The sequence below is a fragment of the Lethenteron reissneri genome, chromosome 4 (assembly GCF_015708825.2).
Source record: "Lethenteron reissneri isolate LAM-NWPU_2019-01 chromosome 4, ASM1570882v1, whole genome shotgun sequence".
NCBI lineage: Eukaryota > Metazoa > Chordata > Hyperoartia > Petromyzontiformes > Petromyzontidae > Lethenteron > Lethenteron reissneri.
The window spans coordinates 1,797,016-1,824,165 of NC_083782.1; the positions used below are offsets into that span (position 1 = coordinate 1,797,016).

The following is a 27,150-nucleotide window of genomic DNA, read 5'->3' on the forward strand; positions in this document are numbered from 1 at the left end:
TAGAGGATATTTTTTACTGAACGAAAAAGGTTAACCGATGATAAAACACGATTACAACAGGATAAAATATAACGAGCAATATTCCCTAGAATGACTTACACTCACCCTCCAGAATACATCCAAAGCCACCATCGAGACTCACTTTCACGTAACCTTGCATAAATAGTTTTGAATATCACGAATAAACTCCAATTTAAAAAATACGCGTCCGAGGTTTGCTATGATGTTGTGTGTCACTTGGTACCGCAACACGAAATAGCAAACGCTCCTATCTCTAGCCCCACCCCACCCCTCGTTAACCACTTCCCAAGGTTCAAAAGAACACCTTGCTACAGGCACGCGTTTATATTTAAAGGATTGCCCCTTCGTCATTCGTGCAATACATCCACTGAATTTGCAACACATTGCACTATCAGTTTGCGGTCTATTTTCAGAGTATATAACAGTCTTAGTCACAAGTATATAAATACCGATGAACAAAAACAGCACCATGTGTTATATTTATTGCCTAGTTACCGTCTAGTTGGGTGGCAGTGTGGCGAGTGGACTTGATTTATAAACGGAAAGATCGTGAAGTCACATCTCGGTGGGTGGTAGACTGAGTCCATCATCTTCTTTCATGGGTTGCTAAAGTGTCTGCAAAGGTTATGATTTACACAGAAACAGTACTTGGATCTGTCGAGGTATACAATTTACACTAACGACTCAGGACTGTCAACGGAGATAAGCCAGCACTGCGGAGACGCTGTGTTTGAACAATCTAGGAGCCCAAAAACAGTGCAATTGATCTTGATGGTCTCACCATGGTGACTAACGACTGCACGTATAAACCCGGTACGATTCATCATGCGACAACGACTATTTCCAGGGCTTTAGTCTACAATTAGGGAGCGACGATCGTTATGTATGAACCCAATCGAGTAATTTGTGCGCAGTTTTAACCTATGGTTCACACATACAGTAGGAAAGTCAAACGGATAGATTTTTTTATATTCAAAGTTGCAATTTAGCCAATGATGGCCGTTTAATTTATAAGTCCAATAGTACATTTCACGATGGATCTTTTTTTCGTGCAGTTATTGGTGACCGGGCTGAGACGATAGCCTCACTGCACCGAGAACCCGGTGCAGTCACAAGCAGCTGAACACTGGCTCGGTGCTGACCTCTAAGCCACCTGGCCACCTCTGCTAAATAACAAAAATGTATTTACCCTTAAATCCACTTTATCCAGTGCAGCGTAGTAAAATGGACACATATACAAGTAACGTGGTTAACCAATCATTACAGCATGTTTTGAGACCTGGTAATGGGCAAGGGAGGCCTTCCCACAGCCTAGAAATATAGCGACAAGATAAGGTGTTGCTTTCTTTTTGAATAAAGGGATTTAAATGACTGCCTTGGCACGTCTCTTCAATAACTGGGTAATTTGAGTACGTTTGCTTCTCAAGTGCATTTCTTTAAATGCAGAATTTACCGTATTCTCTGTATTCTAAGACACTTTGGAAAGGTGCAACCAAATCTTGTGCCCAGTGTCAATAAATTTACAAACACAAAGATCGACCATACAGCATTTAATCATTTTGCAGAACGTGCTGTTAGCGAGCACCTATTAAGGCTGGTACAGCACACCAGTGGGTGGGTTTGGTCAGCTCTTACCTGACCGCCTTTGTCTCTCCAACACTGCACCAGCTATGAGCGGAAAGCAAACTCGGGTCGTAGGGTTTGTAGCATGATGCGTTAACCCCACGTGACCGCTCCTAACAAGACAAACTACAACACACACTCACAACTACAGGATTATGAAGAACCCTAAATTTTTGCTTTAAACAGGGCAAAAAAGCAGGTCCTAATCCGGGTTATAAGGTCGAGCATTACATCCTGGTATCTCAAGTTAGCGGTGGTTGGGCAGTGGTGGCCTGTAATCCAGCACTGTGGAGGCAGAGGGTTGGTGAATCGCGAAACTCTCGTCCCGTGGGCGTCGATGAAGTGCCATACCCTGATTGGCCAGAAGGCCGTTCACCAAGTGGACTAATTGCCATCAGTTTTCATCTGTACTGAGATAGGGTGTTGCCCCCTTGCATGTGTGGGTTTTATTCGGGTGCTCCGGTTTCCTCCCATATGTTTAAAGAATCACTTTGGCTAACCATGCAAAAAATAATTACTGCATTGTACGCTTTCAGATGCGCTTCTGCGGTCATCTGGTACGCTCTTCCTTCCGATATTAGGAAGCCACTGGAGCTATGCACTTTTAAATAACATAGGCCGAAAGCTAACTTCTTAAGAGCGGATTTTTGTGCTTGGTATGTTGTCCTTCCCTGGTATCTCTGATTAGCATGGTTGGCTACATACGGTGCAAAAGAAGTTCAACGTACATTAAAAAAAACCCAAAGCGGGCCGCGTCTGAAAAAAGTCATACGACCTCGCCACTCTCCTAATGATTAAACTCAGGTGTATGAAAAATAAGAAAAAGTTTTACCGTTTCTGGTAATAAAACAGGTGTTAAGATGTTCAAACATCTTAACATGCATGTTTTGCCACAAGCATGTGAGGTTAATGCAGACTTGAAACCTTGCAAAAGGTATCTATTTGGTGATTGAATATCTTAACACCTCCTGTTTTATTGCCAGCAACGGAAAAAACTTATTCTTATTTTTAATACTTTTATACCGGAAGAAAACGGTCCCAGGGATAAACTCCAGGTATGCTTACACTTCGCCACCATTTCCCCCCCTTCCTACTGCGACTATAGTGATACTGCTGGCAACTGCGCTCACTCGATGGGACATGGCCACCTCTCGGTCGCACGAGTTCCCGAGGGACGTCTCCCCACTCCGCGTCGTTTCACCTCGTTGTTCACGAAATGCGACGGCCAAGTGCACTTGGGGAGCACGCGTCGTTCACAACGAACGAGCCCGGGCGGCGACAAATGAGCGAGACGACGGATGGAGGCAGCGGTGAGCGGACAACCCGCTCGGTGGGTGCGACAACCCCAGGAAGACGTGCGACAGCGATGAGTGGGCACCTTGATATATAGGGGACAAGGGGCCAAAGCAACCAAATAAGAACTAAACTCAATTATTTTTATTTTACCAGGTTAAGCCCACTGAGCTATATAGCTTTTTTTTAAGTAGCGACCTGTCCACAAATGATAGCTCAAAGTGGCTTATGTCAACATTCCTAGCAGCCAAAAACTCTAAAAACATGTTTTTAAATGTGGAGGGAAAAAACCAGAAGACCTGGAGAAAAATCCATGCGACCACGGGGAGAACACGCAAACTACAAATATACAACAGGCATCAGGGTCGGCATCGAACCCACAAACTCCTTTATAACAGGCGACCGAGTTAGTATCCCGTTACCTTCGTCCAACAACAGCAGAGGTGATGCATCGATTCACCAAACAGCAATTATAATAACAAAAAACACAAGTGGTGATGGCCCTCACAATGAACTGGTGGGACAAAGGAGTTAACACATCCAAGAGGACGTCTCCAGCAGAGATGGAGTGCTGATCGACTCGTGCGTAGTTGCGAGCTGCAGCGTTGTATCATAGCGAGTGAGGCATGGCAACAGCTGGGGAAGCCGTTCATCCAGCAGTGGATCGACAATGGCTCATGATGTTGGTATATGCATGAAGTTGTGAGTGAACAATTATATATATAAAAATATATACACATCTATGTTTGTATGTACAGTATATGTACAGCTCTGTCAAACCACTGCAGGATGATGGCCTCCACATGCTGTGAGCCATGGGGGGGAGGGGGTTATTGATCATATTTCACCACTCTGGTCATTCAGGTTGAAGGGGAGAGGGGATCAGGAGCAGTGCTAATGTTAACCATAACTGGGAATCAAACTCAGGTGACCGGGTTTATAGTGCATTGCATTAAACCAAAGCGTAACCCACATCCATTCGGATCGATTCATCTCTCGGGACGCACGCATTGCGTAATAATCAATGCATTTAGATTTGTGTGCGTAAAATGCAATTTACGGGCCGATACGTGTGACCTTTGCAGCCACTAGTGGCTGCTATACCACAATGTAAAAGAAATAACCATTTATAAACCGGGTCTGAGACCATGCGTTCATGGTGTCAGACCGGTCAACAAGCCTTGTCACTCTAAATTTGGTTCAGCACCTTAAATTTCCATAAATTCCAGCTGAGAATTCCAATGCTGAGTCTGATCATCACGCAACGAACATTACTCTCAGTAGGAGAGTGGATGGGAGAGTGCCGCCCGTTACGATGTTGTCCAGAGGTCACCTGAAGGAATCTTCAAGATGTAGTGCTGGAATATCTGCTACCGTGGGCCGGTGTTTAACAAAAAGGGGCTTGCAGTGTTGCCTTGCAAAACACTGCAAATAACTAATCGTCTCAAAACATCACCCCGATAGCAGGAGGGGGAAAAAAAATCATGTTGTTTAATTCGGTAAAACAAAGAACCGGATATTGGATTTAATGACCAGGTGGCGAAGAAAGGAATACATCTTTACATGCTTATCTGTTGGACGAGTGTAAAAATTACCTTTTATACAGCAGTTTAACACCACTGTATAGCTCTTCCTAAAACACTTTCTGCGCGGCCTCTCTTTTAATAAAAATGCGTTGCAGCTCGTTTTACATGAGGCTAATGAAGTCCGGTCCCATGTAACATCAGTTTCCTGGAGTGTTGTTGTTGCTGCAGGAAGCTGCTGCGGGTACTCTCTCATGCGCAACCCAGTACGCTACTGAAAATAATCAATGAGAAATCAAAGGTCCCCGGGGCAGCGCAAACTACCGCGCCTCCTCCTCCTCCTCCCACTTCTCCTCATCCTCCTCCTCCTCACTGCTGAGGCGGTAGAAGAGGAGGTAGGGGGTGGCACTAGCATTGTCCAGGGGCACTAGCAGCGATGCCATCTCTCCCTCGCTCACGTCGTTCACTTCAGCGTCATCAAAGCGCAGCCAGCGACCCTCCCACTCGCCCGCCATTGCACCAACAACGCCATCATCAACATCAGCACCGTCGTCGCTGGTCCTGCCGGAACAAGGTCGACCGGCAGCACCGTGCTCTCCCCACTGCCGATCGCTGGCACTGTTCGCCGTTGCCAGAGCTGCTGCCGCACTCTTAACTTCGGTGAAATCCACGGTTCGCGCCGACCTGCCGAAATTCTTCTTCTTACCGAGCAGCGGCCTGGAGCCGGGCAAGGGAGGTTTGCGCTCGTCCCCGTGGTTCTCTCCTCCGAGCCGCTCCCTCCCACACGCTCCCAGCCCGTCTGCTGGCGGTAATTTCGCTTGCGCCATCCTCGCCGCGATTTCTTTATAGCCGCCTCCGTTATGTCCCCCCACCGTTGCTGCCTTCACGGCTGCAGTCTGCTGGGTTGTGAGACTGTCACTGCGGCGCCGCCCGTCCTCACGCTGTCCTCCGCGTCCAGCGCCATTGGCGGCGCACAGGGAAGCGTTTCTCCTGCTCCCCTCACTCATCTCGGAGCCGTTTTTGGGTCCGGGCTTTGCCGATGTAACAGGGCGACCATTGACCGCCAGCGAAGCGGCCGTCTTCACGCCATCTCGCTCACCACTGGCCTCAATACCGCCGCCCTCGCAGCCGTTGTAACAATCGCGACCGCGAGGACAATCGGGGTCACCTGCGCCATACAGCGCACGCCTGGGCCCCGCACCGCCGCGGCCAAGTAGACGTGGCGAGCCCACGCGCACGTACGCCGTGTAGTGACCCGCACCGGCCGAGCTCCCGCTGTGGGTGATGAGCGCTGTCAGGCGGTACAGCGGGACCTGGAGGCGAGACCGGGGGCCCCCCACGAGCCACTCGGATACGGAAAGGCAGCGCGGGGTGAGCACCGGGGCCGTCACCTTGGTGGCGCCAACCACCGGGCACAGGCTGAGAGAAGGGAGGTGGGGAGGGGGGACGCAGGTTGCAATGGTGGTTAGTCAGAATCGGAATCTTTATTTAGACTGGAGGAAGCCGATGAACTCTGAAGCTCTTTTTCACAGACGTCCAGTCGGGGCGGGTCAGAAAGTTACAACAACAATGCAAAACCCGGCAGGAGTGCAAAGTATAGGAAAGGTAACCAAGCCACTAAATGTGAATGTAGCAATTCACTGCCCACCAACCCCCTGTCGTCATGGCGATTTGGGGAATTCTCATGATTGGGGGGGGGGGGGGGGGTACCAATTCAGTTAGAGGGTAAATTCCATTTTGTCTCGGTTTTACCGTCTCATTTGTATAATTTATCATTATTCCTGTCTCAGATGTACAGTTTGGTCTGCTCAATTAACCTCAATGTATCAATTTAGCATTGTCCAGGAACTTGCAAATAGGTACGTAAATCACAAACAACGGTTTCTCGCACATACAATGCGGTAAGCGTTAGAATCAATTCTAATAGATGAAGCCATGCGTAATTGCATGCCTAGTCAGTGAATGGGTTCAAATCCAGGCCATTGTAGAGCATACATGTCAAGTAAAATGCTGAGGTTAAAGATTGATCTCAGTAAAGAAAACAGGTAAACATGACCAGGTAGATGTCAGAGCTGAGGTCCTGGGTTCCAATCATGGCAGTCACTTATGATGAAATTGGGTTGACAGTGGTTATGGGGGTGACGGTAGTGGTTGCTTTGATATTGCAGGGGATCGTGGTGGTGATGGAGGTGGCGAAGGCGGTAAAATTGGCGGTGGTGATAGTGGCAGCGTTGGTAGTGGTGGCGGTTGCGGTGAGTGTTGGTAGCGGCGGCGGTTGTAGCAGTGTTGACAATTTCGGTGACAGCGGCAGAGATGGTGGAGTCCTCGGTGACAGCGCTGGTGGTTGCGGTGGTGACGTCGCTGATTGCGACAGCGGTAGTGATTGCGACAGCGGTAGTGGTGAAGGCGGTGACAGTGGGCGGGGTGGATGGTAGTGGCGGCGTTGGTAGTAGCGGTTGCAGCGGCAGTACCCGATGGCAGAGAACCTCTTGAGGTGAAGCGTGAGGATGCGGGGGAGCCGCCCGAAGCGCAGGGTGCGCTCCGCCTCCGCGTGGTGCAAGCACGTCTCGCAGAAGTACTTGTCTCGCCCCACGAGCCGCTCGGCACGCGCAAACCGTGCCAGCGCCCACTGCACCGACTTGCGGCCGGCCTTGGGCTCCGGCGACACTGCACACGCAGGCACGACCGCACAAATAAGAACTCAACTATTTTTTATTTCACCAGGTAAGGCCAACTGAGCTACATAGCTCTTTTTTAGAAGCGTCCTGGCCACAAATGATAGCTCCAACAAAGTGGCTTATCACGTGGAAATGTATAGTAATTTTATTTTAAATTTGCAGCAGTCAAATAATAGCAAGGTTGGCTACATACGGTGCGAAAGAAATTCATACATACAATGGTGAGTGGTGAGTGCCAGGTGAATAACAATTTTAGCTCGCACGGTGCCTTTCACCTAATAATTATCAAGGAAATGCTTTAGATCAATGACAGTGGGTCTGTGGGGGATGGGTAGGAAGTGCTCTAAGTTCAAATAGGAAACGCTTTCTGAAAGAGATATTTTTTCAGGCGGGACTTGAAGGTCCCCTCTAAGACACTGTTGGGACAAGTGCTGTCGTGTGCCGGTACGGCACATGATGGGGGTGGGTAGCTCGCACGTGAGCAGTTGTCTCCCAACTGCTGATATTTGCACCGTGTATCAGGTGTAATAAACGACTTCCACGACACGTTGAGACTTGCGTCCTTTCTTTATTAGTTATGACTGCTCGGCTCCGCACTCCCTTTAGATGGTCACCCTCTCTCTAGCCGCATGCACGCGCTCTCTGCTCCTCTGTTCCCGCGCGGCTTCCCTCGCTCTCGCTTCCCTGCGCACCGCTGGTTGACGGCGCGCTGGGAATCGGGAGAGCTTCGCCTGCGGCTGCCACGTGGTCGGTGGCTGACGAGATGGCGGAGATGCAGTGCGGACCCAGGCTTCCACACCGAACCCCGAGTCCTCCTCCTGCCTCTCCTTATATCCTCCTTAGCGGAGCGAAGCCCCGCCTCTAACCACGCCCCCTTCAGAACCTTCTCGATGGTTCCCGCATGTACCCCTGAGCTCCGCCCATGAACTTTGGCCCAGATCGAACCCGTAGCCCTGATTGGCTATGACCGATGCGGCAATGCCTATGCAGCCCTCCGTATGTCGGTGTGCTCTCTCATTACACAGGCACTAATATTTAAGGCCAAGTTGAGGCCCAGAACTGATTCATATATTAGTCACTGTTATTAGCAGTGAGCGGGAATTGAACTCCAGTCGCCGGGTTCATAATGCAGGGCGCTGATCACTCTACTACCGCTCCCCACACGTGCAAACATGCACACATGAGCGTCAGTAGGCCAGTGGAGCCGTGTATTGGAGGGCGGGTATCTGCAGGTCTTTGTAAATGCCTCCATTTGTTGTAATATTGATTTGAGGTGGGCTATCGAATTGGTTCAGTAATAATCGATCATTAGGTCTGTCGTTCGACTAATCGGATTACACTAAAATAATTACAAGCCCCCCAGCTTGATAGACCCATTTCAAAATCATACAACAAACAGGCATGCGCTGTTGCGGAGAGGTGTGGGCGAGCTTCTGTATTTCAACAGGTTTCCCCAATATTGATGACTGGTGATTGGTGAGTGCCAGGTGAATTGGTGACAGGTAGGCGAGCTGATGGTTGGCAAGTGTCAAGTGAATCGAAAACTGGTGAGTGGCAAGGGTCAAGTGAATTGCTGATTGCCGAGTGATGAGGGTCAGGAGAGAAATAATTGCCTAACAAGCCGAGGTGAGTGTCATGTCACCCCATTTATATGACGGGCTGCTCGCTAGCGCTGTATCTTCTCTTGCGACCGATGTCCAAACCTTACCGCAAAACCTGGCTCTCATTCCAGATGTATCTCACTGTTTACGCGACGGACCCCACTTACTATTAATAATATTCCTACCCATGTCAGCAATCGCATTCCCACTTAACAGTTTAATAGCCCCGTTAATTCCGCTCGCCTCCACTGGACAATGCTAGTCGTGATTCAGTGATTCATTCACTCAAAGACTGTGTTTCTCGCACCATTCGCATGCTAATTGGCAGGCGGTGGTGGCTGTGCTGCACTTGGTCTGTTAAATCCAGCACTGTGGAGGCAGGGAGGGTTAGCAGATCACACAAATGTTGCGAGAACTCCCTTTCCATGGATGTCGAAGGAGGTGCCATACTCTGGCTCGTCAGTAGGTTGTACAACAAAGTGGGGACTAATCTCTATCTGTCCCATCTGTATGGGACAGTGTTGCCCGCTCGCACGAATGGGTTTTATCAATGTGCTCCGGTTTCCTTTCACGTATATAAACACTCATTAATTGGCTGAAAACAACTCAATCTGTGGAGGACTGCAGAGCTTTGGCAATTTCTGGCACCAGCTCATTGACTGGCTGCTGCTTCCCGCTCGTTTGTGGTTCCTCCTCGCACCTTTTGAGTCGTTCTCTCTCGTCGAGAGCAAACAAACACTGTGTGGTACCGCATAAGTAGATTTTTTTTACAATTGTTAAATTAGTCTTATTATAACAACGCATTTATTCAAATTCAAGAGTGAGTGGTGTTGACTCATGCAAGGGGAAGGACATGCGACTCAAATGGGATAACGAGGGCAAGCAACGCTCGGGCACAGATTGTCTGGAGGATAGTGCTGCCGCATCCATCGCACAGCTTGGAATGCCACCAGTCCCGGTTTTCCTAGGACCGTCACCACAGTTGATGAACATAATAATGATTTTGCTTGATATAGCACCTGTATGTCTCAGAACGCTTCCCACGTGATAAGCGACTCGCATCTCATTTCATCTCAAAACATTTGAAGGGGCACCCTGGGTGGCAGCCGTCCCTGTGTGGCACAACGTGCCTTAGCAACTGGCCTGCGAGCGAGAATTAGTCTGCCAGTCAGGGGAGAGGATTGCTGTTTAATCCCAACCGAGTCATTTGCAATGTAATTTGCAGAGTTGGACCATGATGAGAATGATGATGATGTGCGTGTGTGCGTGGGCAGGTGTATGAGGAGCAGCAGTGCAGCAGTTAGCACGCTGTGCTACAAACTTGGCGACCAAAGTTCGATTCCTGCTCAAAGTCAACATCGTTGACATATATCTGAGCAGGTCTTAAGCCTCCCCTATGGCGACTCAGCCTAAAATGAATACCCGGTGCAATGTATAAACATCGCAAATTGGGAGACAAAGGCGGTCGGCCGTGGTACTACTGGCCACCCACCCCCTCGTGTTCCGTGCCAGCCTTCATAGGCACTGCTCGCTAACAGCACTTGCCCTAAAAGTCTGTGAAGGCTATACGGGGGATCTTTGTCTTTGTGGGCGAGTGTGGCGCGTACCGCCGAGTACGTCACTGTCCGCATTGAGCAGGCAGCCGTCGGCACCCTCTTGCTCCTCCAACTCCTCCTCGTGCTCGTCCTGCACGGGCAGCGAGACGTCGAGGAAGCTCTCGGTGCGCTCCGAGCCGCACTCGCACTCCAGGCAGCGTGTGCGCAGAACAAGCTCCCCCTGGAAGAGGTCGCCCACCACGCAGCCTTCGCTCCGGCCTGTGGGACGGAGCAGTGGCGGAGCGAGACGTTGGGAGACACGGGGAGATGCAGTGAGACACAGGAAGAGCCTGCCCACCACGCAGCCTCCGTGCGGGCCTGCAGGACAAGCAGGGGTGGAGGGAGACGCAGGGAGAAACAGGAAGACACGGTGAAACGCAGAGAGATACAGACACACAAGATAAAAGGAGACACAGGGATACAGAGCGAGATACAGCAACACAGAGAGGCAGAGTGAGGCAAAGGGAGGTTCATGGAGACATAATGAGACACTGGGAAATACAGGAAGAGAGTGAGACGCAGTGGGACAGTGAGTGATTCGAATGAAGTAGTCAAACAAGTTCCATGACCAAAACGGTGGGCTGATAAAAAGGCTGTAAATTATATTCGTACAAAAATCTCACAAACCTGTTTCCACAGAAGGCAAGAGTGTGCGTGGAGTGCCTTCATCGCAGGAGAGAGGATGACAGCACTTCTCAGCTGAGAGCGATTTCACGTCTGAGCTTCCGTTTCCGTTATCCCGACACCCCAACTCCTCCCCATTCTGCGCGACACCCCCAGCTCTCCGGGAAGCCTTTACGTCGATCCCGTCGGAATGCTCTCCGTTCCGGTTGTTCTCCGAACCAGGGAGAGCATGAGCTCCACTCGCGGAACTGGCTTCCGTGCTGGAGCACTGGTCGTCACCGCTGCTGCTGCCGCTGCTTTTACGGTCGCTCTGCCGGAAGGTGAGCCCACTCACGATCTTGCCGATGGCACGGAACTTGGAGAGGATGGAGGGCTGGCTGTGCAGCATGGACGGAGCAGGGACGCGCCGGGAGGCGCCCAGCCGCCGGCGCTTGCTGGGCTTGGGCGGCGAGCAACGGCCTAAGCACAGCGCGCAAAATCATGGTCGTGCACGCACGACAACAAAAATGCATGAAATCATTAAGTATTTTGAATTAAAAGGTAAATCCCTGTAATGAACTCATTCTGATGACGCACGTGAACGTTATCGGTTTTTCTTCTGACGTACACGTCATGGGAACGGAATCGGAAGGCCATGCAGGCGTGCGTGGAACAGTTTGGCATAAGCTATCATACAGTGGGGTCGTGTTGCTACATTGTACTGCGGTGAGTACAAGAGGTTTTTAAAAACAACGGGACTATGCCTCTCTAAATTAAATTAACACTAACTAAATCTTAACTTGAAGCTTTCGTGACTGCAGGAATTCATATTCTTTGGGTCTTTCGGTAAAGTCACGTAGATAGGTCAAAAAATTCATTTAAAAAATAAACAAAAACCACAACGTTTCGATCGCAACACAAGCAACCGTCATCAGGTGGAAAAGGGGGGGAGGAAGCTGTTTTACAAGGTTTAAAATGGGCGTAACCCAAGCGTCCTGGTATCAGGACGAAGTAGGCGGGGCACAAATGCCATGGGGGCCAGCACAAGCGGGGATGGTTATGTTAATGTGAAATCGGAGAAACAGGATAAGGGGAGACGCATGGAGAAAATAACAACTTGTGGTACGCCCAACGCAGGGGCGACACCACAGGAACTGGAATTGCTCGTCCCATCTTTAGTAAAATAAAACTAACATTGGAAGGTGACAAGATGGAAACATCACAGCCAGTTATGACTGAAACTGGTTGATGACATCCTTCCAATGATTGGAGTTTGTACCCATCCTCTCGGTTTAAATTGTGTCTGTATATATGGATGGCTTCATGAACGAATCTTTGTCGATAGCCAGTGGGCTTGCAAAGTACCTTTGTCTTAGAGAAATAAATTTCGTGAGCCAATTCTATCATCATTACTTAATATTTATACTATGTATCCCATGTGGTAGATCTGGAGGCACCTTGTTGCAGGGACTCCCACCCCCCGTGTCACAGCTATTTCCTATTATTTTCCTTTTTTATTTTACCAAATAACGCCCATTGAGATATATAGCTATTTTCAGAAGCAACTGGGCCACAAATGATAGCTCAACGAAGTGGCTTATCACGTGGAAATTTATCAGTCAAATATTCTAAATGCATGTTTATAAATGTGGTGGGAAAGACCGGAGGACCTGGAGAAAAATCCATGCGAGCACGGGGAGAACATGCCAACTCCAATATACATGCGTCAGGGTTGGAATCGAACCCACGACCTCCTGCATACCATGTGAGGGAGTTAACATCCCACCACCGCGGCACCGTGTGGCACAAGGTGAACACAGCCCCGGCCTCTAAGTGCGCATTAGTTTGCCAGGTTTCTCCTGATTTTCCCAATGGTTCTGGCCACCCAATCCTTCGTGTCCAGTGTCGGCCCGCATAGGTGCCCGCTAACAGCACTTGTCCAAAAAGTCTATTAAGGCTCCATAGGGGATCTTTGTCTTTGTCACACGGAGAGGCAGTGCGTCTTTTGGATTACACGGAGATGGAAAAAGGAACACGTAGACAAGAGAACCTGTGCAAATTAGATACATCATATTAACTGTACCTTCCTCAAACTTTTCAGAAGTGAATACTCGATTACTTTATAATTAAGTGGCTTTTTACTTTGGCATAGTATGGCAATCAATTCGGGCTAAATTCCGCCATTCGTTTACTTTGGTGTAGTATTAGCATGGCTATCTATGTACGGTGCAAAAGAAGTTAAACATACATTTGAACAAGACAGAAATGTTCTAAAAGAAAACTAAATGTGGTGCGTGCTCAGGCACTCCTCACCTTGCGTTTTCTCGTACACGGAGTCGTCCTCGGTGCTCTCCCGCTCGCCCTCGGCCTGAGCGCCAGCGCGCGTCTGCCTCAAGTTGCGCAGCTTCTTGCGGGCGTTTCCTCCCAGCGCCGTTGACTTCTTTCGCTTTCCCTCTCTGCCCTCAATCCCCTCCTCGTCCGAACCCTCTGCCAGGAAACCATCATCGTCGGCACCCTCCTTTTCACCACCACCATTATCATCCTCGTCAGCTTTTCTCGCATCCCTCTCCTCTTTAATTGTTGCCAACTTGTTCGAGGTCGCCCTGATAGGTCGTTTTTTGTCGTCGTCATCTCCGTTATTTTCGTCATCACTGCTGCTACTGGCGGCGTTGCCGTCTGCTGCTGCTCCTGCAACTCTCGGGGCTGGGCCATGGTCCTTGAGGATGGAGGCACAGGCATCTTGTACGTGTCCGAGTAGACAGCGCAGCAGCTCCTGGGCATCGTGCTGGAGGTATCCTAAGTACATGGGATTCAGATCCCTGAGAGGAAAACAACGAGATTACTATTCAAAGTGGATTTCGTGGAGTCAAGTCACATGAATTAAATTTATTTTCGGTTAACGTGCGGTGCCTTTCTGGTACAAATCTACCACCCAAAGTGTCATTACTTCATTAAACATAAAAATAAACAATTCTATACATTACGACCATATATAAGCAAATTTCAAGATTCTGCACGTAAATAGTGGGCTGAGAAACTGTCAAAAGCTGAGAAGAGGATGGCCTTGAGCATGGACAGGGAAGCCTAGTGGCATTCAATGACCATTGTATGTACAGTGAGGGAAAAAAGTATTTGATCCCCTGATTTTGTATGTTTGCCCACTGACAAAGAAATGATCAGTCGATAATTTTAATGGTAGGTTTATTTGAACAGTGAGAGACAGAATAACAACAACAAAATCCAGAAAAACGCACGTCAAAAATGTTATAAATTGATTTGCATTTTAAGGAGGGAAATAAGTATTTGATCCCTCTGCAAAACATGACTTAGTACTTGGTGGCAAAACCCTTGTTGGCAATCACAGAGGTCAGACGTTTCTTGTAGTTGGCCACCAGGTTTGCACACATCTCAGGAGGGATTTTGTCCCACTCCTCTTTGCAGATCTTCTCCAAGTCATTAAGGTTTCGAGGCTGACGTTTGGCAACTCGAACCTTCAGCTATCTCCACAGATTTTCTATGGGATTAAGGTCTGGAGATTGGCTAGGCCACTCCAGGACCTTAATGTGCTTCTTCTAGAGCCACTCCTTTGTTGCATTGGCCGTGTGTTTTGGGTCATTTTCATGCTGGAATACCCATCCACGACCCATTTTCAATGCCCTGGCTGAGGGAAGGAGGTTCTCACCCAATATTTGACGGTACATGGCCCCGTCCATCGTCCCTTTAATGCGGTGAAGTTGTCCTGTCCCCTTAGCAGAAAAACACCCCCAAAGCATAATGTTTCCACCTCCATGTTTGACGGTGGGGATGGTGTTCTTGGGGTCATAGGCAGCATTCCTCCTCCTCCAAACATGGAGAGTTGAGTTGATGCCAAAGAACTCCATTTTGGTCTCATCTGACCACAACACTTTCACCCAGTTGTCCTCCGAATCATTCAAATGTTCATTGGAAAACTTCAAACGGGCATGTATATGTGCTTTCTTGAGCAGGGGGACCTTGCGGGCGCTGCAGGATTTCAGTCCTTCACGGCGTAGTGTGTTACCAACTGTTTTCTTGGTGACTATGGTCCCAGCTGCCTTGAGATCATTGACAAGATCCTCCCGTGTAGTTCTGGGCTGATTCCTCACCGTTCTCATGATCATTGCAACTCCACGAGGTGAGATCTTGCATGGAGCCCCAGGCCGAGGGAGATTGACAGTTCTTTTGTGTTTCTCCATTTGCGAATAATCGCACCAACTGTTGTCACCTTCTCACCAAGCTGCTTGGCGATGGTCTTGTAGCCCATTCCAGCCTTGTGTAGGTCTACAATCTTGTCCCTGATATCCTTGGGGAGCTCTTTCGTCTTGGCCATGGTGGAGAGTTTGGAATCTGATTGATTTCTTCTGTGAACAGGTGTCTTTTATACAGGTAACAAGCTGAGATTAGGAGCACTCCCTTTAAGAGTGTGCTCCTAATCTCAGCTCGTTACCTGTGTAATGTGAGGGTATATCCGGGTGGTTGATTGATCACACCTCATTATGATTGGCTCTACCGGTCCTGGCCCATAGCCAATGGGGAGAAGTCTAGGGGCGTGGCCCTGACATAATGGGAAGGTGACATCTGCAAGTAGATGATTGAATCTGCTGGCTTTAGCCACAGCCAATGGGGGGACGAGTCAGGGGCGCGGTCCTGGGATTGTACGATGGAGTCTGGAAGATTCCATGGAGGTTAACCAGGACTGGTGGAAAGGTACCACGTGACCCGGGCATTAAAAGGGGTGGAGACGACACCTGTATAAAAGACACCTGGGAGCCAGAAATCTTTCTGATTGAGAGGGGGTCAAATACTTATTTCCCTTATTAAAATGCAAATCAATTTATAACATTTTTGACATGCGTTTTTCTGGATTTTGTTGTTGTTATTCTGTCTCTCGCTGTTCAAATGAACATACCATTAAAATTATAGACTGATCATTTCTTTGTCAGTGGGCAAACGTACAAAATCAGCAGGGGATCAAATACTTTTTTCCCTCACTGTAATTAATTGAATTTGGGGACTTTGGTCCATAATGTCGGCACACAATGGCCTACTCATTCCGAATGTTGTCATTGGGATGTTTAACGGTCCAGTGTGAAGCGTACGGCATAGCATTTTACGGCTTACATACACCCACAGTATTGACAGTAAAAGGATGCCGGATTTGAACCGCCGCAACCTTTGCTACAAGTGCTGATAACGCGACTGCTGAGCCACCGTGTCATTCCGCACCACATCCAGGCGTCCTCACCGCAGTATGTCGAGCAGCTCGGAGGGGTGGGTTACGGGATTCTCGTAGGGTGCGAGCGCCAGTGATTCTTGGTGTAGCACAGACATCTTCTCCATGAGGCGAGCCAGGCTGCGCAGGAGAGACACGTCGAGGGGCGCCACCGCCTGAGCCCCCGCGTGCCACAAGCATTGCTTTTAGACTCATGCGAAACACGTAGAGCTTATGCTGCGGTAACGTAGCACCCAACTGGGATAGTGGTCTGCTCTCTGTAACGAATGGTAACGGAGAGGCAGCCATGGAATAGAATGCACCCGACAGAATGTCCACTGTGGAGATAGAGCAATGAGATCGGTTCATGTGCACTAGATGGATGGGATTGTTGCATCACAGGATCATGAAAGGTGATGGCGGTGGCTTGGGGAGGCTTTCATCCAGCAGTGGATTGATTATGGCTGATGATAGATCATCCATCTAAGTACTATTGCACAGCCCAGAACATACAGCCTGGGTAGGTGTCAAAACTGTATTTGTCCTTTCAACATCGTGTTTATCTAAAGCTGCAATATATTTCAGTTGCCAATTACCAAGGCACTGTTACATGAATAAAAAAAAACATTATTATTACTCGGCTTGTTTTCCCAAAAAAGTCTCATAACTATATTTCAGGAGAGTTTTGTCAATTATTTTGCAGAAGTGGGTGATGTTGCATTGTGTAATCCCAATCAATTTACGTGCAGTGTCATTTTTCAGCACTGGGATGTTTTGGCCAATACCAGTTATTTTGTACGTTTTATTTTAGAGAAGAAAAAACTGGAAAACCTGGAAAAAACCCATGCAGATGAGGGGGAGTACATACACAGTGGACATCTGTGAAAAAAAGCTTTATAGCTTATCGGATTCCTCCAGTCTAATTAAAGATTAAGATTCTGAAACAAACTCCGCTCAAGAGTTTGTAATAGCATGTGAATGGTGCCACGAACACAGCCTTTGAATGAATGAATCACCGAATCAAGTACGTTTTTCAAGTGGAGGCAAGTGTGATTAACTGGGCTATTAAACTGTTAAGTGGAAAGGTGATCGTACAAACGGGTATAGAAATTGGTAATGAGTGCGGTAGGTCGCGGAAACGGTGAGAGACATCAGCAATGATGTCCAGAAAATGAACTGCAAAGTGCATGTCGGAGATCAATTGCAAAGAGTATAGTTACTGCAGTGTGGGGGCACGTGCATGTAATCCAGCACTTGGGAAGTTAGGGTTGGTAGATCACGCAGCCATCATCAAGTGCATAAAACAGCAAACCACGAGATTGTGGTATGAATAGTAGCATAGCAAAACAGCATGTAGGTTATTGACCTATATGTTTTATCTATTTGCCAAGGGATGTACCATGTGTTACCCAAGTATGCCACATGGAGTATTTTTCAGGATCTTGCATTAGGTGATTTATTATTTATTTAAAGACGTTATCAGCCATCGAATGAGTGTTTATGCACCCAGAAAAAACCCACATGTGCGAAGGGGCAACATTCTATCCCATACAGATGGGACGGATGATATTTGTTCACACTACTGCTTTCGCCTGTCTAGCCAGTGTATATGGCACCTCACTACCCAAAGGAAAGAAAGTTTTGCAATATTTCTGCGGTTCACAAACCCTCGCCTCCAGTACTGGATTATAGGCGTGCATATTCTCCGCTGCACATCTATGTGCCTATGAGGGAGGTTCCTGCAATGTAGATAAATGTTTGTGCTTGCATACAGAATGTCGACAAACACTTTCTTACCTCGGAATTTTCCTCTGTCTTGAACTCACGCTCGGATAGTTTGTTCAGTCGTTTGAGGTCAACCCGGAATTCGGGCAAATGATACAGCACCTGAAACATAACACTCAAGTAAACGATACAGGAGCCAGGACATAAGCTGGTGCTTCATATAAGCTGCATGTTTTTATCTATGGGAGTAAACCACAAGAAGAGGGAATCCTTGCAGAGCAGGGGGAGAACATACAAACAGAAAGGCGCCCGAGTCGGGAATCAAACCCAGTTCCTTCTTACTGTGAGGCATGAGTGTTACCATTGCGCCACTTTGCCACCCATTCATATCATTGCACGTGACGTCATCTCACTTGTATTGCGCATCTCGTATAGATGATCCAAAACAAACTAAACATTTTGGAAAAGTTTGGCAGCGAGGTTTCCCAGTTTGCGGAACCGACCCACAAGAGTGTAGGCAACTGTGCGAGTGTTACCTGCAGCACGCTGTTCAGGTAGCAGGTGTTGCCTAGGTTGCCGAGGCCTACGAAGGGCAGGGCTGGAGGAGCTTCCGCACCTTGCGCAACAGCATCACAAACCCTGCACCACAGCACAAAAAGTCAAACACATCCTCGCAACAAAACCTCTACCAAAACAAAGTGACGTTCCCTCATCATTATCATCGTCATCACCGGCCTCGATCAATCCACCACTGGATGAAGGCCTTCCCAAGTCGCTACCGCCGCACCACCTTTCAACAATCTGCGATCACAATAATCCCTCGATCGCACACAGATGAAGAAATGTAATTGCTCCATCTCAACAGTGACGTTTAGCATTGTAAAATAACAGTCTGTTTACAAAAATGCATGCATTGAGTCATGTGTAGAGGATTATTTTCGGTTTGTGAGAATTACATGGAAATTCTATCTCTGGGTTAATGGTAATAATGAATGCGACAGAATGAGATCAAATAACACTAATACAGATGACAAATGCAGAATGGTACCTCACAAATGAGACACAATACAAACGAAAAACAAAGTACAAAGGAGCAAGACAGATGGTGCAAATAATGAACAAATGTGATGACAGAAAGAGGCATGTAAAAATTACAACCCTGTGGTAAGAAATTTTGGCGACTGAATTCACTGGCTGCATCGGACACGGCCAGACATCCCATGCAGGATCCATGAGAAAAGCCCTGCTGGAAAAAAGTACTATTATTATCAGTATTAACCAGCTGTAGAGCTGTAAACACCACCCAAAATAAACAACATAAAAAGATAAAGCACTATTGATTTTGCACGATTTACCTTTAAACTAATTTCCCTAAATGGTAGACAATAATTGTGAAAATGTATTTTAATTAAATGTTACATGCCGACTCCTCAAGCAAGGTTGTGTCCAATTTTTTCTCACAAGAACAAACCTTTCCACAATGCATTGTGCTAGCGACATTTTGTAAATTAACTTTTAATATAAATTAGTTTATTTAGATTACTTTTGATTATTGAAGAGGTTGTCTGGTACTACTATTTGGTAACTAACCCGATACAAATTTAAAAAGTCATTCACATTCCCAACACAGGAGCCAGTTCATCCAAAAGACAAACACTGCCGGCTTCCCAGTGATTCTCCAAGCATAGAATCGACCAAGAGTGACCGATTGAGTGGCCGCCTGCCCAGTTGCGATCTCCTAACTTTGCGCCAAGTGCCATCTGGCCAAGTCAAGTGGTAAAACGTATTCCTTTACTTGTTGACAAGTGACAGCCTAGTGAGATTAAAAGTGTATTTGTAAAGCTAAACCTGGGTTTAAAATGTTTTTTGTTTTGCAAAACACAAACATTACACACAATTCAAAAGCTAGCAGGGCAATTAGGAGATGTATCCTGGCTTAAAAAAAAAAACACACTCGTTGAAGGCTGCGATGTCGCTGGCGCCCTCCGACGCGGAGTCTGCCTCCTGTGAGGACCGTGCCACGGCAGCGCCCGCTTCCTCCTCGCCGCCCTGAGACGATGTCAGCGCCGCCTCCCGTCTCCGAGTGAACTTGAGCGAGAGACGGTTCTTCCGCGGCGAGGGCTCCTCAGAGCGATCCGCCGCCACCACCGCCGGGCCCACCGGTCTCGCGTGCAACGTCAGCAAACCAGGCATGTTCTGTATGAAATCGAAATAAAGACCCAAAGGTCCATCCCTTAACAGACTTTTTAGAGGAAGTGCTGTTACCGAGTGATACCAACGAAGGCAAGCACGGAACACGAGGGGGTGGGTGGCCAACACCAAGCCCACCCGCCTTTGTATCCCCAGTGACGATGTTTACACATCACACCAGGTACTCATTTGAAGCTGAGTCGGCCAAGAGGAGGCCCAGGACCGGTTCAAATAATCGTCACTGGTATTGGCTGTGAGCGGGAATCGAACTCGGGTCGCCGGATTCGTAGTGCAGCGCGTTAAACGCGAACCCTACCGCTCCTCACATGTTCTGTAAGTAAACACACATGCGGGGGAAAGAGGTAGGGGGATAACCCTAAAATAAATTGTGGCCACCGATCCGAGCACCGCTCCCGCAAGTATATGATATGTGTTTAGTGAAGGAGCAGGCAACTTTGTTAGGCTTTGACTAGTGTGGCCGCAGTTTCCCTAATCCCCCTATTTCGCATAAGGCTTAGTATTGCCTACATTGGCGGGTTTGCCAACCATGGCGGTTTCAGTAACATTACCCCCGCGGTTGGCGAGGGATTGTCGTATTTAAGTGTAAAGAGAAAAATTAACCATCACAAAAAAATAGCTAAAGATTTACATCAACAACACTGAGAACAAGTGAACCCGTAAAAACAAAGTTTTTCACTCTAAATCCTTTATATGCGTGGCGGCTAGAGTCCTCTCGTCCTCTGGCTTGAGATGGCTGCAATCTATGGGTCAGATGATTGTCTGCCAGTATTAAGCAATTGGTAATTAAATATTTAATTTGTTTTCCCTAAACAGTGTAAAATTTTGGAAAAAAATTTTCACAAAAATTAATTGTCACACACAACGAGTCTGTGTGGAAAATGTCAGCTCGATTGGATCACGGGAAGTGGGTTAAAAAACGAGCGGAAGATTTGCACGGTCCTAAGCAAGCAAGCGAACTTAATATAAAGGATTTAAAAATATATTCGCCTGTGGAGGACGCGGGGATCGATCCCGCGACCTTTGGCATGGGAAGCGAGGGCACTACCAACTGCACTACTCCGCCACGGCCTGTGGAGGGGTTACGCTCTGGGCTCTTACACTGTGACGTTCAGCCAAAGCCATGAATGAGTTCTATTTGAATAAATGTAAAATAAATGTTTTTGACTAAAAAGTGTTAAATTTTTGAATTTTTTTTTCACGAACATTAATTGTCTGTCACAACGAGTCTGTTTGGAAAATGTCAGCTCGATTGGATCACGGGAAGTGGGTTAAAAAACGACCGAAAGATTTGCACGGTCGTAAGCAAGCAAGCACGCAAGCAAGCAAGCGAACTTAATATAAAGGATTTAATATTTAATTTGTTTTCCCTAAACAGTGTAAAATTTTGGATTTTTTTTTTCACGAAAATTAATTGTCACACACAACGAGTCTGTGTGGAAAATGTCAGCTCGATTGGATCACGGGAAGTGGGTTAAAAAACGAGCGAAAGATTTGCACGGTCCTAAGCAAGCAAGCGAACTTAATATAAAGGATTTAAAAATATATTCGCCTGTGGAGGACGCGGGGATCGATCCTGCGACCTTTGGCATGGGAAACGAGGGCGCTACCAACTGCGCTACTCCGCCACGGCCTGTGGAGGGGTTACGCTCTGGGCTCTTACACTCTGACGTTCAGCCAAAGCCATGAATGCGTTCTATTTGAATATATGTAAAATAAAAATTTTTTGCCTAAAAAGTGTAAAATTGTGGGAATTTTTTTTCACGAACAATAATTGTTTGGCACAACGAGTCTGTGTGGAAAATGTCAGCTCGATTGGATCACGGGAAGTGGGTTAAAAAACGACCGAAAGATTTGCACGGTCCTAAGCAAGCAAGCAAGCACACGAACTTAATATAAAGGATTTAAAAATGTAGTAAATGGGTGCACGAACAATAACCTAAAATTCATAAACACATCATACAAATACCACTAATCAAACGTTTCATTCTTGTGCCCTAAACAATATATCAACCTGAAAGGTGGCGCAAAGACTAGCAATGTGAAGTATGGTAAAACAAGCCCCGTGACCAACAAGGTATGAGTCTTCATTCACCAGTGGATTAACCATGGTCGATGCGATTATGGTAAATAAGGTTTACACACATATGAACTCGATAGAGGTAGCTTAAATTCACCATTCAATTGGCAGGTTGCACAATGACTATTGGTTAGGCGGCTGTATGTTTCATATTTCATATCAGCATTCTTTACAACACACGCATACAGGTAAGTTACGTATTCGATTAACGTTTAATAGGCGAATGCAGTTCCACTATTCATACTCATTTGACACAAATGAAAATATATTGCATGGTCTTACCTTTACTTGTTTATTTACAAAGCCTATTCGCCTTTCCTTCTGGACAAATATGTCAGTGACTTTGATGTAGAAGTCCTCTTTATTTTCTTTTAGTTTTAAAGTCTCCCCATCTCAATAGAGATGATTGCCAGGGATTAAAGTCGTCCTTGGTCAGTTCGATTCCGACTGTATGTTTTGAATCGTTTCAAAGCAGAGAACGACATTTCAACGGACGCTGTTGTAGCTGGTATAGTGAGCGCCAGCTGGAGTAACTTTGTCGCCTCGGAAACCGTCTGCATCAGATCATTCTGGGCCAAAAAGCTGAGGAGCCGTCCGGGTGATTTGCATTCGTTTCATTCGTGAACTATACAATCCGATAAGATCAGCCTTTAGTCTAACAATGTGCAAGTACTTGCACATTGTGATTGGCTCTGCAGTTTGGTGTCATCGAAATGTTGTGACATTTCATAAAATTTCATCCAATCAACCAAACCAAGGAAAGTTAGCTCACTGAAATGATCAAACCTAGCTTTCATTTGAACACTGATATTGTCAAGAATGTTATAAAATTATTTTCCTCTCACCTCTGATCGGCTGTTTACTTCGGGCATTGTCTGTCAGGCCATGTATGACGCATTTCTGCTCGAATCGATCATAGAAACTGTCGAACTCTTGTCTCTGGCATTCCACAACTCCCATTGTGCCGCGGATTAGCGCACAGCAGAATCCAATGTCCATTACTTTATTCTGCAGCACACAAAATAGTGCATCGGTTTCTTTAAAAATGCCCTCATATGCCATTATGAAGAAGCAGGTTGATGCGTTTGACAGTCAGAGATCATATCCGGTGGCCATCATCAGGGTGTCATTGTCCCAACCATCGGGATTTTTGCTCATAATCCGGAACACAGCACGCAGATCAGATTGGTACATGCTGATCGCCTGAACTAGTCTAGAATTTGAGCTCGATCTCGTGGGTGCTGTTCTTGGTAAACGTCGCTTCACAACATCGTCCAGTAGGTGGGTAAGCTTGGTAGACTTATTGAAAAAGGTCGCAAGTCCCTCGACTGTTTTAAAACACATTTTACACTCAGGCATACATTTTGCTGAATGCGAGAGCACCAGGTTCAATTTGTGTGCATAACAATGGGTAAACGTGGCTTCAGGTACCTTTCATCTTGGCCTGCACCCAATTAAAATCTGATGCCATCACAGAGACTCCGTCGTGTGAGCTACCAAATTTTCAACGCAATTGTATTTCCCCAACACTCCCAAAACATAATCAGCAATAGCCGGTGCTTGTCTGTCATCAGTGACATCATCAAATTCCAAGAACACCTCCCTCACCTCACAAGTTACCTCACTTTTAGCCACATAACGCAAAATTACAGAGACCTGGGCTTTGTTTATGACATCCGTTGTCTCGTCTACTTCGACTGCAACAAATGGGGCTACATGAATATGCTCTTTGATATCATTTCTAATTACATCACCGACTGCTTCGATTAAATCGTTGTGTTGTTTGATAATCCAGAAAACACAGTGGATGTCTCCAAATGTCTAGCTAACTTTTCATCTTTCTCAGCAAAAGCATGTAATAGCTCCACATCGTTGCCACGATTAAAATAGCTTGCACTCTCATCATTACCACGAAATGCTAATTCTTGTTTGGCTAGGAAGTAGGTCGCATGAATAAGGTCTTTTAAAACCTCATGGTTTTCCTTTACCTTAGCATTGTGGATGCTGATATTTAATCTCCGCTGTTCATTCAAAGCCAGATCTATCCCTGAATCTCCAAAAGTTTTTAAAGCAATTTGGCTTTGAATGTGAGTTGTTGATTTTTCATGTTTGTTGAGGTTCCTTGGTAGATTTTTCAAGTCACAAAATCCCGTGTTAGTCCAAACGTTGTCGGTAGTGGAGAACAGAAAGCAGGGAAAGCAGTAAAGGCGATTCTTCGTAGCACAGCCACACAGCCAGTCGTTTTGTTGGTACCACTCCATTTGAAACAAACGTGTTATTTTCTGTCCCTTCGTTTGAAGTAGGTCCTTAAGCTCAGGAATTGGTCTTCCATTGTTTATCACTCCTTGTTTTGATTGAAAGTCCAATTGTGAGAAATTTTTCAGGTTAGATATAACGTTTTCCTTTTTGGCAGCCGCTTGATTTTTTTGCTAGAGCTAGTTAACGTGGAGGGAGAGCGAGCGTCAATTACGTGGGCTCAAGACACGCCCCCCTCAGTGAGGCAGATGTGATAGCTGCCTCCCCTGGTGCTATTTCATTGCAGTTTTATGACGCACATGCATGAAATAAGTTACCTGGACTATGGATGGTGAGGACATGTAATGAAGGGATCTATAAACATTACATTGGTGACATGCACGCGCTTATTGCCCGCGCTCCATCCAGTTTCCGAGGGGTTGCGCAATCAGAGGAGAGGCTGAACTCGTCGATGCCTCGCCTCTCGTCTCTCCCTGTATTTGCAAATTTGGCGATTTTGACTAGAAAAAAATTAACCCGTAAAAACAAAGTTTTTCACTATAAATCCTTTATATGCGTGGCGGCTAGAGTCCTCTCGTCCTCTGGCTTGAGATGGCTGCCACCTATGGCTCAGATGATTGCCTGCCACCATTAAGCAATTGGTAATTAAATATTTTAAAAAAATTCCTAAAAAGTGTAAAGTTATGGAAATTTTTTTTCACGAAAATAAATTATCACGCACAACGAGTCTGTGTGCAAAATGTCAGCTCGATTGGATCACGGGAAGTGGGTTAAAAAACGACCGAAAGATTTGCACGGTCGTAAGCGCGCAAGCAAGCAAGTGAACTTAATATAAAGGATTTAAAAATGATTGGAATCATATAGAAATTACATTTATAACACAGATCAGTGGAAAAATCTTAATATTAATTTATGTACTTTTCGTAACAGCTATTTTCATTGGAGTATGACAGGCGAGGCTCTGCCTCCCCTGACCGCACGTCCCTGCTTACTACAAAGTGGTACTCTTATTTTATCGACTACTAGCGGGAAGTACCCGTCGATGCACGGGGGAAAAATATATTTAAAAACTTCTCAAAACTTAAAAACATAACATAAACAAATGAAAATTTAACTTTGATCATTATCTCATTAATTAAAATAAAACCGAACTCGCGGTGGAAAAAAAACTTCCGCTCGCGCGCAAAGGTTCGATTCTTTAAATCGCAAAAAAGGAATAGAAGGTTGTAGATATCTTTAGACTCGGCTTATTCCAGTTTAATCGATACCACAAACGCTCACCAGATATCGATTCTCGCTAGTTCTGTATGATGCGGGTTGACGCCACACACTTCATGCTCATCCCCCCCTCCCCCAAAATACAAAAGTCTATTTTTATACTTTTCGAATTGTGTACAGTCTGGAAGCTACCCACATGCCAAATTTCAAGTTTGTAGCATGTTGGGAAGTACGCTAAACATTTCGAACACACACATTCACAAATTTCCCTTTTATACACATAGAAAAAAAAGATAGATTAAGACGGCTAATATATATCGTTACTTTATCGCAAATGCCCGTTGCGCGCGGTAGGGGGCCATCCATTTAGTCCGCACGCAAACATCTGTCAAAGCTTGACAGATTTTTGTTTTATTTTAATTAATTTTGATGTTTTACCTACGTGACTTTACCGAAAAAACCTAAGAATATCTGTCAAAGCTTGACCCCCTCCCTGTCCACACGCGCACTTTTTACCTGCGTTCGCCGATATTTAATCCACACAGAAACGATCAAAGATGAATAATATTAACGTGTTTAAGCAAGCAGATAGTCCACCGCCGGACTATCTAACTAATTTGAAGGCCAATGTAGACAAATTATCGAGGCTTCACCCCCACACCCCCCCGTTTCCTATGCGTACGTACATTGTCAGTAAACCCCACAAACGCAAGCGTACACATTTGTGTTAACCCCCCTCCATGCGTACGTACTAAATGGATGGCCCCGAGGGGGTTTCCGTTCAAGAGTTCGCCCACGGCCTAGTTTCCCCGCGGAAAGCCACGCGCCTTTCCTAGTATTCTCCCCGTGGTGATGAGGCACGGGCCCGGGGCACGAGAGCGAGAACGCCGCCTTATCGAAGTTGCGCGTTTAAAATGAACAATAATGCGTTAAGCACGCGGTAAAAGATCGCTAACTGAAACAAATATTACATCAGTTAACACGTGGCGAGGTAGAACATTGTAACGTTGCTGTATTTACCGTAACGGTGTTTGCTTCAATTCCGTCCGAATGTTAAAGATTCCCGCCTTATCCTCATCCTTGTCGCCGTCGTCGTCTCTGCCGCTCGTTTTTTTCGACGTCTTCCAAGACGAGCCAGAACCGGTAGAATCTTCCGGTGGCGATCTTCCGTTTTCGGTAGAAGGCCCGAATTGCATTAGCGTGGTCGCGTTTTATTTGTTCTCTACCTCTACCGGAAGACCGTTTATTCCGGAATCAGAAGGAGGGAGGGGGTGTGACCACGTGATCATAATCATCCAACCACACAACGCGACACAACAACTCCGGAGAATCAACCAATGGCGTGCGCCGTAACGAGTGGGACCAACACCCCATTGAAAAATAAATAAAATAATAAAAGGTGGATTATACGCGACTCTCCAGTAATTTAAATAACGTATTCATCACGATCGCTGTATTTCACACGAGTGTGTGTGAAATTGTTTTAAATTAAGAGC

At 46.6% G+C, this 27,150-nt stretch overlaps 1 protein-coding gene across 2 annotated transcripts; it reads right to left on the reverse strand.

Moving 5' to 3' along the window:
- USP1 (ubiquitin specific peptidase 1) lies at window positions 1–27,136 on the reverse strand. 2 transcript variants are annotated; one of them, XM_061562129.1, is made up of 10 exons: window positions 26,675–27,136; window positions 19,847–20,088; window positions 18,429–18,531; window positions 17,965–18,054; window positions 16,201–16,343; window positions 13,251–13,756; window positions 10,962–11,417; window positions 10,347–10,553; window positions 6,932–7,127; window positions 1–5,879 (listed from the first exon to the last, which is right to left on the reverse strand). In XM_061562129.1, the coding sequence occupies exons 2-10, from the start codon at window positions 20,083–20,085 to the stop codon at window positions 4,781–4,783; spliced, it is 3,039 nt and encodes a 1,012-aa protein (XP_061418113.1). In that variant the 5' UTR covers window positions 20,086–20,088; window positions 26,675–27,136; the 3' UTR covers window positions 1–4,780. The 2 variants fall into 2 exon arrangements, with proteins under 2 accessions (XP_061418113.1, XP_061418123.1); XM_061562139.1 differs by lacking the exon at window positions 26,675–27,136 and adding an exon at window positions 19,051–19,135 and having other exon boundaries at window positions 19,847–19,985.
- Between the last annotated feature and the right edge of the window lie 14 nt (window positions 27,137–27,150).